This window comes from Culex pipiens, chromosome 2, assembly GCF_016801865.2.
Source record: "Culex pipiens pallens isolate TS chromosome 2, TS_CPP_V2, whole genome shotgun sequence".
In the NCBI taxonomy this organism is placed as follows: Eukaryota; Metazoa; Arthropoda; class Insecta; order Diptera; family Culicidae; genus Culex; species Culex pipiens.
In genome coordinates this window covers 7,684,689-7,700,072 of record NC_068938.1, presented here as the reverse complement: position 1 = coordinate 7,700,072, position 15,384 = coordinate 7,684,689, and the positions used below count along the sequence as shown (strand labels likewise).

General features: G+C 38.5%; 1 protein-coding gene across 1 annotated transcript; it reads right to left on the bottom strand.

Annotated features, from left to right (window-relative positions):
• Positions 1–2,308: 2,308 nt before the first annotated feature.
• On the bottom strand, positions 2,309–15,174 carry LOC120412691 (ATP-binding cassette sub-family G member 4). The gene is made up of 8 exons (XM_039573267.2): positions 14,368–15,174; positions 4,483–4,936; positions 4,183–4,421; positions 3,683–4,096; positions 3,520–3,620; positions 3,303–3,458; positions 2,865–3,070; positions 2,309–2,804 (listed from the first exon to the last, which is right to left on the bottom strand). Exons 1-8 carry the CDS (start codon positions 14,729–14,731, stop codon positions 2,663–2,665), a joined length of 2,076 nt encoding a protein of 691 aa, XP_039429201.1. The 5' UTR covers positions 14,732–15,174; the 3' UTR covers positions 2,309–2,662.
• Positions 15,175–15,384: the final 210 nt, after the last annotated feature.

Below are 15,384 nucleotides of genomic sequence, written 5' to 3'. Positions count from 1 at the left end.
ACCACATTTCAATTGGTTGTATGAGCTTACAGATATAAGCTAATTACATTGCTCATAACTGAAAACATATTTTTTTTCAGTGTAGTATAGTAACCTGGATAGTAAATTAGCTTATATCTGTAAGCCCATGCATCCAATTGAAATGTGGTCAAAGACAAACTTATGGGAAATTGGACGAGCTTTCCGGTAAAAATATTTACGAGACTGAAAAATTAAGTCTGTCATATAGAAATTGCCAAAAACCATCAAAAAACCTATTTTTTCAACATTTTTATTTTTAAAACCGCTGTAACTTCACAAGGATTGGACTTAGGACAATGGTCAATATGGAGACTTTTATGTAAAATTGTCTGGAGAATCGATTCCCGTATTCGGTTTTTGAAAATTTTGACGTTTAGAGCACTTTTCAAAAAAAAAGTTTCAGTAAATGATTTTTGTAATATTTTAGGTGAGATGCTCCATCCTGCATTTTTCGTGAGTCTTTTTGTAACATTTTAGGCTATCTTCACAAAAATTTTGAACAAAAAAAAATCGTGGGCTCCCCCTCAAATTTGACTTTAAAACTTAAAAATCAAAAAATCTCATAAAAGTTGAGTATTTTTTTCTTTCAGTGTATTTTTATCGAAAAGCCCGTAAAATTTCCTACAAGTTTGTCTTTGACCACTTTTTGATACGATGCAACGGCTTCGAGATACAGAAATATTTATATTCCGAGTTACAAAAATATTTAAAACACTTACGCCCTTCTCAAATGTCATTATCGTGTGGAACTGGCTCCATATACATAAAAATGGCTTATATAAGCGTAGGATAACATGTCTACAAAGTTTCATTGAAATCGGAGAGGGTCGAGTACCACCGATTCCCTATTTGGCATGGAATTGCTCAAATCTAGATTAAATTTTCAAAACAACCTATCCCTCATGGGTTTCCTATGCAGATAGGACCTTTTGAAAATTTAATCGAGAAATGTATTTTTATTCTTGGGTCATGTTTCACTGAAATAAAAAAAATACCAAATTCCTAAATTCTAGGAATTTTGGCTGCTTTCCTTATTTAGTAATTGGGGTTTTTGGATTACTTAACATTCCAACGCCCAAGGCTCCAAAAAAGTTGGAAGGGTAAATTCAACTCGCTGGTTTTCGGGCATAACTAACCCAATCAAGACGATTCCTTTTTCCAGTGATTTGTTAGGATGTCTAGATTATCCTAGAACTTTGCAGAACTCAATTTGATCAAATCTGTAATTTTTGCGATCAAAAGCATCGTTCCAACTTTTTTTTTCGCGTGTAAAAAAATATTCGCCAAAAATTCCGCGGAGGCAGTCTTTTTGAAAAAGTTGGAACGATGTTTTTGGTCGCAGAAATTAGGGATTTGTTCAAATCAAGTTCTGCCAAATTTTAGGATCATCTAAACATTCTTACAAATCCCTGGAAACAAGAATCGACCCGAATGGTTGAGCTATGCCCGAGAACCAGCGAGTTGAAGTTACCGTTCCAACTTTTTTGGGAGGCTTGGGCGTCCGTGTAAGTTGGACATGCGTTGGGCGTTCCAGTGTTAATAAGAAAAGGAGGCAAAATTCCTAGAATTTAAGAATTTGGTACTTTTTTTTATTTCAGTGTTGGCTGTGTTTTTTCTAACATTTCCTATATGTTTTGTAAAAATAAGCATGCAGTAATTTTTGTATTGTCCCAAACTATGCTGCTACGCATTTTTCTACCATTTAAATGACAATGGTATCGTTATATAGCAGAAAATGTGAAAAATATATATGATAATGATAGTAGGTGGTAGAATAAAACAAATACTATCAAAAACAAACATAAACTCGACACGATAAAGGCCAATAAAAATACTAAAATGAAACAAAAAAAATCAAAGACAAGAGATTTAATTTTTTTCTTGTTAAAATTTGCTCAAATTAGCTTCTGAACACGGGAAAAATAAAACAATTTGAAAAAAAAAACATGGGCAGTAGAGGGTTAAGTTTTTCAATCAACAGTAAAAAAAACCTGGTTCGACTATTTGGTTTCCGGAGTTCCGAGTTCTAATCAAAAAGATAAACATTAGATGTGCATTCTTGACAAAGAAGACCTCTGACTAGGAATGGGGTGCGGTGAGGACAGGGTGTGTCAAGGTAGCACGATCTGATCGGAACTACTTACAATTTAAATATGAAAATTTACAACATTGCATTGAGTTTTGACGTTTTTTTTTTTTAATATCTCAGGATTGGAATCGAATTTGGAGGTTCTGTGAAAGTAAACAAATATGGTATTAAACGATTAAACACTGAAATGCACACAAATTAAGGATTTCAAAAGCTTTTATTTCATAAAATAAAGATATCTTCACTAGTGTTACATGGTAATATCCGGAATGGAACACAACGTCGTTCAATTTGCTTACACGAATAAATATCATTAGTAAAAATATCCTACTAAACGCTAGGATGGATAACAATTGGTTTAATGGTATTTACACAATACAAGTGAATCACTTTGTTTGGTCACTTTCGTTTCACTTTCCTCCTTTCTTCCTCTTTGTTGGTCACGCATTTTGGCACAAATAAACCTAAAACTATCACGCGCACGCTTTTCTATCCCTACAGAATGTGTCTTTTTCCTAGTTTGTGCAACAATTTCACTAGAATTGGAATGATCTACCGCACCGCAATCACCTTCCACCGGAGCGCCAGATAGCACAGGATTCGCACCAGCACAAACGTGATCGTAAGCGCGTACACGTCCTTCCAGAACTGGTCGCCCTCCATCGAGATCTCCGACAGGAACTTGGCCGGGTACCTAGAGGACCAATTTGGTGGTTAGAAAACGATCGTGAGTTGGAATTTTCGCGATCCTCACCGATAGTGGCAGTACGGCTTTAGCTCGCAGTCCATCGTGGCCCGGTTCTCGCCGTAGATCGCGTTCACGAAGCCCTCGAGCCCGTACCGAAGGTACGAGATGTGCGAGCCCCACTTGAGGTAGCTCGGTAGATCGCGGAGCGTCACGCCAAAGCCGGCGAACATCATCATTGGGATAGACAGCACGGGACCGAGGAAGGTTCCATTCTGCAAATGGAGGCGGAAAATTTCGATGACGCATGGGAAAGCATCAGGGAGTATAATGGCGATAAGATGAGATTTTGATTAGCGGCCGTTACCAACTACAAATGATCGATGATCAGTTTGACGATCGTGATAGACAGTGCTTGTCAAACTATAAAGAGTTGTATTAATAGTAAACCGCCCCCCTGGGGTCAACGGCTGCTGAACCTCGTGAGTAGTGACGTGAGCGACTTACCACAACGTTGAACCAGGCTCCGATCGTGAGTCCGATGCTTTGCGCGATCAGCACTATTAGGAAGCTAATTGTGAAGAACATTCCGAACCGGAACAGCTCCATCGGTTGGCCGCTCATGAAGTAGATGATGCACGTGAACAAGAGGCAGCAGAATAACTAGAAATAGGATGATCCTCGGTTAGGTTGGGTTTGAACGCGATCGCGCAGTGGAACTTACCGAAAGAGGTAGATCGATCAGGTTGACGGAGAGGTAGTAACTTTTCAGCGAGTACCATCGGTTAAAGTGTTCCTTCAGGAGGACGCCCATTTCGGTGGGGACTGAAAAGAAAGATAATTTTCGATCAATTACTTCAAGTGATCCAAAAGGTGCGATCACTTACAGGTCAGCACCGTCAGCATCATCGTGGCCATCATGTGGTGCATCAGGATCGAGAACAGCAGATTGTAGTTGTCCAGCACGCGCGAACCCTCATTACCGGCGTCGATGAACAGGAAGCCCAACATGGCCGCGATCGAGATATTCACTCCGATCCGCAGATGGGTCAGCGTGGCGTCTCGTTTCGCCTTGATGATGCCCCGCTTGATCAACACCTCGAGCTGGTGCCACTGCGAGGTCGCGTGCAGGTTGTCGTTCTGCTCGATGATCTTCTTCAGCGGGTATTTTTTGCGCAGCTGCTCCAGCTTGAGCACCTTCCGCTTGTCGCCAAACCAGTCCGTACTCTCGCCGTTGCCCATCTCCATCACCATGGTTTGGATCTTCTCCATGCCGTGCTCGCCGCAGGCCAGCTCGATCACTAGAAAGAAGACGTGATTATTATTTATTATTTTGTCTTTTTTGTCTGTCTGCGAAATGAATGCACGATCACCCCCAACTACTCACCGTAATCGGCCGGATTGTGGTACACCGGACAGGGCATGTCGACGGACTGCAGGAACGGCACCAAGCTGTTCGTACAGCCCTGGTACATGCACTCCCCGCTGGACAGCACGTACACCTGGTCAAACTCCTGGAACAGCTTCGCCGACGGCTGGTGGATCGTGGCGATGATCGTGCGACCCTGTTTGGCCAGCTGCTTGAGCAGGTCCACCACCTGGTTGCAGGAGTAGCTGTCCAGACCGCTGTAACGTAACAAAGATCAAGTTAGCGATCGTTCCCAAGTTATGATTCGCGATCACTTACGTGGTAGGTTCGTCCAGGAACATGATCGTGGGGTTGTTGATCAGCTCGAGCGCGATCGACAATCGCTTCTTCTGACCCCCAGACAGTCGACTAGTGATCGTATACTGGTGCTCGTACAGTCCCAACACCGTCAGGATGTCCTCAATGATGGACTCCTTCTCGTGCTTGGAGATCTCCGCGCCAAGCTTCAAGTCCGCCGCGATCCTCATGTTCTCCAGCACCGTCAGCAGCGTCTGCAGCTGATCCTGCTGCGTAATGTAGCAGGTCATCCGCCGGAAGCTGTTCAGGTTGCGAATGCGTCCGTTGACGTACACCGCGCCCTCGACGCCGGTCCTCCGATAGCCGGACAGCACGTCCAGCAGGGTACTCTTGCCCGCCCCCGAAGGACCCATGATCGCGATCAGCTGCGATCCCGGAAATTTCCCGTTCACTTTGTGAAGAATCTCTTTCTGACCTGTAATTCCGGGTGACAGAGAGTTAAAGTCCACTATTAGCTATCAACCCGTGATGTAATGACGCCGCGATCGAGGTGAGACAAACAAATAGTTTACAAATTCTGATTAGATTGGTAAACAGATGTGCGACGCAAACCCGGAACCGGTCCCACCAGGGACGAACTTTGGACATCGTGGAGTTCAACAGTTGATAGTGAAAAACAGAAATTCTAATAATAATCCAAAGGGGGTTGGGCCTGATAAGTTTCGAAGATGTTTTGATTCGTCAAATCGAAAACATCAGGAAATCGTAGTTGGGTTCAAAATTCCAGTCGCGGAACCTTGAATTAACATTGGAAATACCCAAACCTCGAAACACAATTGATGTGACGCATTATCCACCCCGAAAACCAATCACGTTAAGGGGAGCAACTTTGCCAAATCGACGTCTTATCAAACCTAACTAAGATAAGGAACCAGGCTGTGAATTGTGTTATCGCCACTTGGTAGCGACTTCGATTTCGTTCGACAAGAGTGATGACGCGATGCTAAAGGTCACTCGCAATTCTTGAGATTTCTTATCGTTTAGTCGCGTTCGATAAGCCCAGCTGACTTAAGTTATCTAAATCCAGTTGAAGTTTCCTGAAAGGTTCACATCTGGCATTGAATTTCAATTATAAACTTCTCTCTTACAAACGTAATTATTAAATGCAATCACGCTCAAACAATTAACACCCTCGAGCTCGACGACACCAGTGCATCGTCAATCATCTATACCGAGTTGAACTATAAAATTGAATGGTTGATTTGCTGCACTCTTCATTAATTCCAACGACGTGTGGAAAATGAAGTGCGATATGATGGAGTCCAGGGCTGGGGAGTCGGAGTGGAACAACAATGTGTTTACAATCAAAGTGCATGGGTTTAATTGATTGAAATGGGTGTCTCACTTTGCTGCTTGTCTTTATCGGGAAGATTAGCAGTTCATAGAAGAGAAATCTCTTCATGGACATTAAGTTCAGTTACTCGATTTTATAACAGTCAAGAGATTTCGCCATTTAATATATTCTCATACAGCGATTCCACGTCAAATTAATCAGTTCGCGATAACACGTCAAATCATGATACAAATAAAAAAAGTTCCGATTTGGCTCAAATTTGGCACAGTTCCTCGGCCAAAATAATTACATCCGTATTTTTAAGGATGATTAGGTTGGTCCTATCAAAAAAACTAACTTAATCCACCTGTGTGGTTGATGCCTTCCTCACTTTTTACCAACAATGGGTAATATGAGTGGTTTGGACACATATTTCAGTTATTTTTTTTAGGTCCAGAAAAATAAGCACACAGATATAACTTAAGTTGTCATAACTCGAGACAGGGTAGCCAGATTTTCTATTATGTGAACTCGTTGGAAAGGTCTCTTGATTACCTAACCAACGATGGAACGGATGATGGATCCGGACATCGTTTACATACATTTAAGTGAGATCCGGCTTCAAAAAAGTACATAAATATCACTTAAGTGGTCATAACTCGAGACAGGGTTGCCAGATCTTCGATGTTGTGGACTCGTTAGAAAGGTCTCTTGATTACCTAACCAACTATGGGTCGGATGATGGTTCCGGACATCGTTTTCATGCATATAATTGAGATCCGGATATATGTGAAAACACATTTTTATGCTTAACTTTTGAACTACTTATCGAAACTTCAATCAATTCAATAGCGATGTATGGGACCCTAAACCAAGTCGAATGCAACTGGTTCGATCAAAATCGGTTCAGCCAGTGCTGAGAAAACTTGGCAAGATTTTTGAACACATACATACATACACACACACACACACATACACACACACACACATACACACACACACAGACATTTGTTCAGTTTTCGATTCTGAGTCGATATGTATATATGAAGGTGGGTCTTTGAGCTTTTAATAAAAAGTTCATTTTTAGAGCAGGATTATAGCCTTACCTCAGTGAGGAAGGCAAAAGGGTACTTAAAAAAATATATGATTTTGAACCAAACTGCATCATTAACTCAAAAGTGATGAACATAAATATGGGACAATTATGAGATCAGGGAGAGTGTACTGGTGTAAAATGAATTTTAAATTTTTTGTTTTTAATCAAAGGTTAACACCATGCCTTGAATTATTTTTTTTATATTTTTTAATTTTTTTTTCTTTATTTTGTCCAGAGTTGAAATTATGAAGAATTTTGTTCATTAATATGGCAACCCAATCCATAAAAAAATATTAATATGTTTTGCCATCAAAAAACAAATTTAATGTATAAAACAAAAAACGTTCACATTTGCTGTAAAACTAGTTCTTTTTATTATGAAAAAAGCCCAGAAATTTGAAGATATGTTTGAACTTAAACCTTTTACTTGAAGACAAAATTTACTTGTTCTAAGTAGGAATTTGTCTTAAAAATATTGTTGTTTTTAAATACAAAAATATTTACATTAGGAAAATTAAGATTTTTTTTTTAATTATAACAATGATGTTTCAAAACATATTTGTAACCAATTGTACTTTGTACTTTCAAAACTTATCAAACCTTGATAAAAAAAAATACTCTCAATTGATCGATAAACTTTGTTTAACAATCCCTTACAATTTTAATTGATGAATTCTGACTGTACATCCCACATATTCGGAACACTTTGGAATCGGAATATGTCAATAGCATGCTAAATGCATCTTTTTCTGCGCATCTTCTATTTTTAGGACCTTTTTTTGGACATTCTCTTGCTTTTTCACTACCAAAAGTAGTTCTTTTTGAACAAAAAAGTGAATTTCGAGACTATTTTATTTGGGGCTGCATAACACTGCCCCCAAATTGCCCGTTCCATAATTATGGGATGTTATTGTGCCTCCCACAATTGTGGAACACCTGAATTTAACTGATATTTTCACACAAAAAAACGTTATCAGACCATTCATAAAACATTACTAAGCTTGAGTTTTATTGGTTTCAGTATGTGAAGTTTTTTTTTTTGTAAAAAAAGATGTACTCATGGAGAAAATCAAAGTTTGTTTATATAAGAAAAGGTGTTCTGAATTTGTGGATTTCAAGAGTCAAAGTTTTTCTTCAAAAACCTAATATAAAAGTTAAAATTTGCAGTTGTTCGATACAGCATTCGAAAGATCGCAAGAAAAGCTTTCAAATGAAGGTAAAAGCTAATTATTAAGTTCAATTATAGATTTTCTTTGATTTTTTGAACATTGGCCGATCTGTAAACTGTTCCGAATATGAGGGATGACTGTATACAATGTTTTTGTTGGAAAATATTTAGTAGGTGTTCTTCTTACATTGGAAAAAATGGCAAATAGTTGCTTGAAACACTGTTTTGGTAGGTTCTACTTTTTATTATGTTTTCAAATAAACTTACTAAACAAAATTATCATAAGTTTAAAATCTTTACAATTTAAAAAATGACATCATTGATATCGTCAAGTTTCCTTATAGAACTGTATGAACAATTTTTTAATGGTCTGTGAGTAAATCAAAAAAAGGAGAAATATTATTTTTGGATTGATTCTATAAAAACTATTACGCTATTGCACGGTCTTTTCAAAACAGGTGTGAAAAGTGAACCAAATTTGATTGATTTGTGGAAAATCAGAAATTAATCATAATGATTCACTTTATCCTTCGTTTTAATGCTTTTCACATAATTGGCCGTGTATTGACCGACTGCAAAGTTAACGTTTTATGTAAAAAATTGAAAGAAAAAAATTAACCCTGAAGTTATTTTTTGTCTTAAGCGAATAACGCACTTCGGAAGGAACCGGTCAAGAAAAAAACCAAATGAGCAGCAGCGGCAGCGCAAGCAAGTCAGAGAGGGTGAAGAAAAGCCTCAAGAAATTACTCCCTCACCTTTGTTCTGCTGTTCGTAAAGCTGTTTCTTGGCCCCTTTCCTTCCGATCTGCTCCTTTAGCGAGCGAAACCTTTTATCCACCAGAAAGTAAAGTAATTTTTTTCTATGACTCATGAAGAGTATCGGGGCCGCAATTACCAAATGTCCACAAAAGCGTTTTTTGAACAAAACAAAATAATTTTGTCAAACATTGAAATCAACGAAACGAAATAACAAGCACAATCAAACAATAACATAATCTCACCATTTGAATAAAATAAGTGTTTAAAATTAAATTTTCACTAATTCAGTTGTTTTGCAATTATTAGTCAAAAAATGTAAGATTTGACGAAAACTATTTTTTTAGCGAAAAAAAACCCTTTGCGGTATTGTACATCACAACATTTAAAAAAATCAGAACATACTTAAAAATGGTTTTAAACACAGGGCAATGCATTTTAAATTGATTTCAGCTAACTGCACTTATTGTTCCATTGAAATGTTCAAGTTTCATGAATTTTTTGCTCCCGGATTTTTTTGGGGTGACAAAAACTTTTAAAAATATTTGCACCAGCCTAATGAGTTAAATTTAGGCGTTTTGCATTTAAAGAAAGGTCAATAACATTCCAAAATAATTGGTGGTTGTATTGTTACACTTTGTGAAACAGTTTTGAAGTATTTTTTTTAAATAACAAGTTTTACGAATGAAATAGCAAGACAGAATCGTAAGGGCAAATAAAATGTTGTTAATTGTTTGATATCAACACATTATCCAAAAAATTACCTCATACCAAATTAGTAACGGTTTCATAAGGCCGATGCAAATATTTAAAAAAGTTTTTGTCCCTCGGCCCTGGCCGATTTTTCGGGCCAATTTTGAAGGGGGGGGGGGTGACAAAAACTTTTAAAAATATTTGTACCAGCCTAATTGAATTTTCAATTGTTTAAACTTTCTTCAAAATAGAACAAATCGTTTTATTCCCGATAATCTTTCCTAAATCAATCTTAATCGATTCCCCCCATCACACCAATCAAATTATTCATCTCACACCAGTTTCCGCATATCCCACACTCTCAACCCATCAGCAATGCCGATCGTGTCCCATGTTTAAGTACTCATTTTATGAATCGAATTAGTTTTGTTTTGTTTGCATTCGCTACCACCCACGTGAACGACCCGGCTTTAGTCAGTCAGCGCCTCCTTTGTTTACATTCTCTTTCTTCGCGACAAAACCAACCGGCCGGCAGCAGAGACCAGACCAGTTGTGCAAATTGAATCGATTCTAGGATTGTTTTCGTCTGAATGCTCTGGGTACCAAGTATGGTAATTGAGAGGAATAAATTTAGAATTTCATGCGCCAGCTAGAGTGGACTTTGGATTTGATCGATGGAGCAACTTCGATCGCCGCAATGTCAACAAGTTACCCTGCGTCTCCACCCCCTTACCCTATAATTTTAATGCTGGCAGCAACTTTTCCCATAACCGGTTCAGAACTGTTATAATTCACACCTTCCCTAGTTGGCGGTGGTCGATCGTCGATTAAGCTCAGTCAGTCAGTCGAGCAGTCGATCAGTGTTCGATTACGAGCGAGAAGACTGTAAAAGGTAATGAAATCATCTTCCAGACTACCGTCGGAACCGATCAGACTTGTAACACGATCCCCTCGATCGGTTGTAAATCTTCATTTATGGCGACACGCTCCCAGGCGATGATGCTGATGATCGTTAACGGTTCTCTGGAATTTTGCACATCTTGTTTTCTTCAGGAATTTTTCAAGATGAATGTTATTTTTTTCAATTTTGACAAATGATTATCATGAGTGAAAAAACTACACAAAATCTGGAGAATTGTGATTCTCCATAGAACTATTCACGATTCTCGTGCCCTTTCGTCTCGCACAGCAAAACTCGTGTCATTCCACACGAATTAATTATATAACCGGTATCCGTACAGACAAACGAACTGTTGAACTGTAAAGAACGTCACACCGTGCTGGGGAGTTCCGTTTGACCGGTTCACATTGAGATCAACGCAGCGCTACAGGCACCAGTTCTACCGGCGGTGGTTGTTGTGATGCTGCGAGGTTCAAGCGCACCTTGAAGCGCATGATCACGGCGCGCCAATCAGGCACGATCAACTTCCGGACTGCGACCGTTCCGCATGTATTAATAATTTTTGTTTGTTTCGACTTTGAACCGCACAAATCACAAATTCCGCGAGCGAGTCTGTGTCATGTTTCAAGCACACTTTCTTTGTGTTGTTGTTCTGTCTGAGAGCCTCTGGATTTGAACAAAGATCCGCATTATCACGAATCGAACAAATTCGTCAGAGCTTCGGACGAGAGTGTGAAGAAGTGTTCGTCTCATGCTCGCTCGACCGAGTTGTTTCAGTGAATGGGGTGAATGGCACGCGTTGGACGGAATCAGCAGAAAAAAGGAAGTGTTCTGCCTTGGTGCAGTCGGCGCGCAGTCGACTGAACGAATGATACGACAACAGACGAACAGGCTGGGCTGGTTTAGCTGGTGTGCGGTGGAAATCCGTGACAGAAAACAGGGCACGCGCTGGTTTCAGCGAAATTCTAGACTTCCGATTTGCGACGGGTTCTAGGTTGATATGTGTGAGGGAATGACCTTAACTTTTTATCGCTTGAAAAGCTGAATCAACAATTTCACACAGCACTGCTTGTTCGTTATTGATTCTTTTTGTGTATTTTTTGTTGATGTTTATACATATTAACTTTAGAATGCATGATCACTGTCTTGATTGAAACAAAATGATTCATCAATGTCCATAAATTAGTTCATCAAATCCAAAAATCAAATTGTATGAAACGGCATCGAACTGATAATTTTTGAGTTGTGAGTCCAACTGCTGACCAGCGACTCTATCGAGGCAGATTTTTTTTATAACCAGGGAGACGACACCGTGGATAAATAAATTTCGAAAAATTGTTCAAAATTAATCAGAATATTTTGTAAAGGTGCCATCCATAAACGAGTTGGAACCTTTTAAGAAATCCAAACCTCCCTCCCCTCCCCCTCAAAATTTCGTGGATATTTCTCAAACCTCCTCTACCCCTTTCAAAACTGTACAATTAATTTATGGATGGCCCCTAACAAGTGTAAAGCTTTATTATTTTGAATATATTATCATAAATGCACTGTTTTGCCACTTGCCACTGTCCATATAAATTTGTTAAGTTCTAAATTAATTAGCCCTCTCCTTCAAAACTCGTCCGAAAAATCAGGTGGAAAAAAAATCAAAAGACATCTAAATTTTAATGAAAATAGAAGTCAACACATCTGAAAAAAAAAAAACCTAAAACGCATTTTTCTGCATTGATTACTACATTTAGCATGTTGGGGAAAAAATACGTCAAAACATAGGTATTTTGGAAAGTAATGATTGAAAAACAACTGGACCGATGTATTTGTAATTTTTAAACTCCTTTGATTTTTTTTTTGTAATTTTGAATACATTTTGTACATCATATAATTATTTAAAAACAATGTTATTTTATTGAAACGTAATCCTGGTATTTTCATTTTAAACATTTTACAGGCCACAAACCCTTAATTGTCCCATAATAATTTTTGATCAAATGAGATGTTTTTGGCAACCAATTTTACCGTTTACGCATGATTGTCCTACCGCCGCAAAACTAGTAGTTTTTTTGGCAATGGGGCATTTTTGCGAATATTATATTCATTTGGGACGATTTGGTCCTCTTTTTATTTTATTTCTAAATACACAGAATAAAGTGAAGATTTTGTCAGATTTTCTCGAATGTTTATAATAACAGAAGTATGTTACATAATACGAATAACTTTGAAAAAAAAATTAAATAAGACAACTGTGCATTTAAGGGAAAAATTGTTTTAAGTTGATTTGACTTTTACTTACATTAAAATGTAGAATTTTTTGAATTTTATTCGCTCTCTGATATTGTAGGTTTAATTTTGAGGGAGGGGGGGGGGCGATATCTTCGAAAAATATTTCAACTGGATTGTTGTAAATGAATTTTAAAATAATTGAAACACCTTTTTCATTCAAATTTTAAAACCATAACACGTCATTTCAATTTCAATATTTTTCTGCCGCAAAAAATACTAATGTTTGTAAAATTACACAAAATAAAACAAATATTTGCAACGGCCTAACTGCAAGCTAAACACAAACAATAAATCTATTTTTGTTTTTTTATCTCTCCAAAGCAAGGGTTGAAAAGAATCAATTTAATTGAAAAATCATGCAAAAATCACAAAAAAATATTGGGTGGGGGGGGGGGGGGGGCAGACGGCGATGAAAGCAATGATTTAGTTGCAGTATCTCAAAAATACTCAGAAACCAGTTTACAGTTTTGCGATTTTGAACATTTCTTGTGGCTATCTCTGAATTCATCTTCTGATATTGATGATAGTTACGTGACATAAACTTTGAAAAATATTTGCATACGTTTGATACGTTTGAATAAAATATTTAGGCATTTTTTATAACTTTTGTAAATATGTTGATAGGATTTTTTGTTGGGTTCAGGAATACAAAAAGACAATTTTAATTAAAAAAAAAAAGAAATAAAATTATTTTGTACACGATCCCTCTTGTAAAACCAAACTACCTAATTTTCATCGCTTCAGGCCCCTTTAAAATCTGTAGACGTTTTAAATTATGTTTCGATATGAAAAATCAATTCATATAAAACATTGAATTTCTTAGTTTTCTTTACTTAATTTTTTTTAACTAAATTATATTTCAAAATTTTAGATAATTAATTTAAAAAAATAAATTGTAGGAGATGGCAACACCGGTCCAGATTCGATTATCCGAAGTTCTCGCAAACATCCCATCGTGTAATGGTATCAGGAAAAAATATGTTTTTTGTTCACTTTTAAGGGGCTTCGATAAACTTCGAAGAATAAATTGAGATTATGGTATCCTAAATGGCAGCGAAAGACTTTTCAGAATTTGTATTTTGTAAAATATAAGGGAATCAACAAATCAAATCTGATCAATTTTGGATTGCTGGAAATTTCAAAAATCGAAAACACGAAAATACTTCTATTAAATGAGTCAATTTTCCGAAGTTTCTACAATAAGCTTCTGAAAATTGATCTTCTGTTAATATATACATTTGATTATCGAGTCTGGACTGCATAATAATGATGAATTATGAAAAGGAACTTGAAATATTCATTGTAAATTAATATTAATTGCATGGTAAAAAAAAATCCAAAACGCCATAAAACTTAAAAAAATCGTTTTTAAGCATTTTTATCAATTTTTATTTGAAAAGCTGAATGCTTGTAATTTAATGCTATTGAACTTAGCTGTTTCTTTCCAAGCAAACTAATAACTACGATTGAAAGCCAGGATGAGAAAATGTTGTTATTTTCATTATATCAACAGTTTTATACTGGAAACCCCATCAATCACAACTCAGGCAAGTCATTGCACCAAACACTGAACTCATTCTGTTCTAAACTGGAACTTCTAAGAATTTGTAAACTATTTGTCCAAGATTTCCCACAACGATTGCTCCGCTCGCTCGATCAATCTTCACCACAAAAACTAACCTTTTCTAAATCCCATGCTCACACAGTACGACACATCCTTGAACTGTATATCCACCGGTTCGCACGGTGGCAGGTTCTGGAACGGCCGCACGTGGTGCGCCTCAATATCGTTGTGCGACTGGTAGTGCGCCGTATTGTTGTTGTTGTTGTTGTGCACTACGTGGTTATTGCTACTGCTATTGTTCCGCAGCGCTTGCTCCATGTTCCGCGAGTCCTTCCGGTTCAACGGGACCGTCGTCGCGTTGTACACCGGCGCGTGCTGATCAACGGTGGTGGTGTTGCCGGCGGGGCTACTCGCCACCAGGGTGGCCCCACTCAGCGTCGTCAGGGCTATGCCCCGCACTTCCTGCTGCAAAATGTCCATCGCTCACTTGGATCTCTTCTTCTAGACACGGGCAGAGTGTTGTCCACTGCAAGTACTTTCCGGTGAATCACTCTAGTATTTCACTTCGACACGCACAAAGAGACACTGCAGGTCAGCACTATTTCATCTTCCTAACGGACACTTTCTTTCACACGGTTTTACCCCCGTTCAGGACCGGATTCGCGCGCGCACACGTCCACTCTGACCGACGTCCAGTGAACAAATGAAACGGTTCCGTCAGCTGTTTTGTTCAGGCCAGTCGTCGGTGCCAACGCCACTATCAGACAATGAGTTCGAATCGTCGATTGATTCTGATAAAGACGGCCACAGTTCGCGAACGAAACGACGCGGCGAGTCAGTCGCAAGATTTTTTCCCCCTCTTTTCCGAAGAACGCAAGACGATCTAACTCGTTCGGCGGAACACAAAGAACTGACGGCGGGGCGCGAAATGACCGCGCGTGGGACCTCCACGACCGCGTTGCATCGAAGTAGGCAAGAACCTCCGACGACGACGACCGACGCCGAGTCATGAATCAAACAGGCTGCGATTGCTTGGATGAGTAGGTATTGGTGAAAGAGGAGTCAGTTGTTGATCTGAGCCCGACTGACTGTCCAGCGACGGAACACAAATTGTTGATGTTTACTTGGATGGA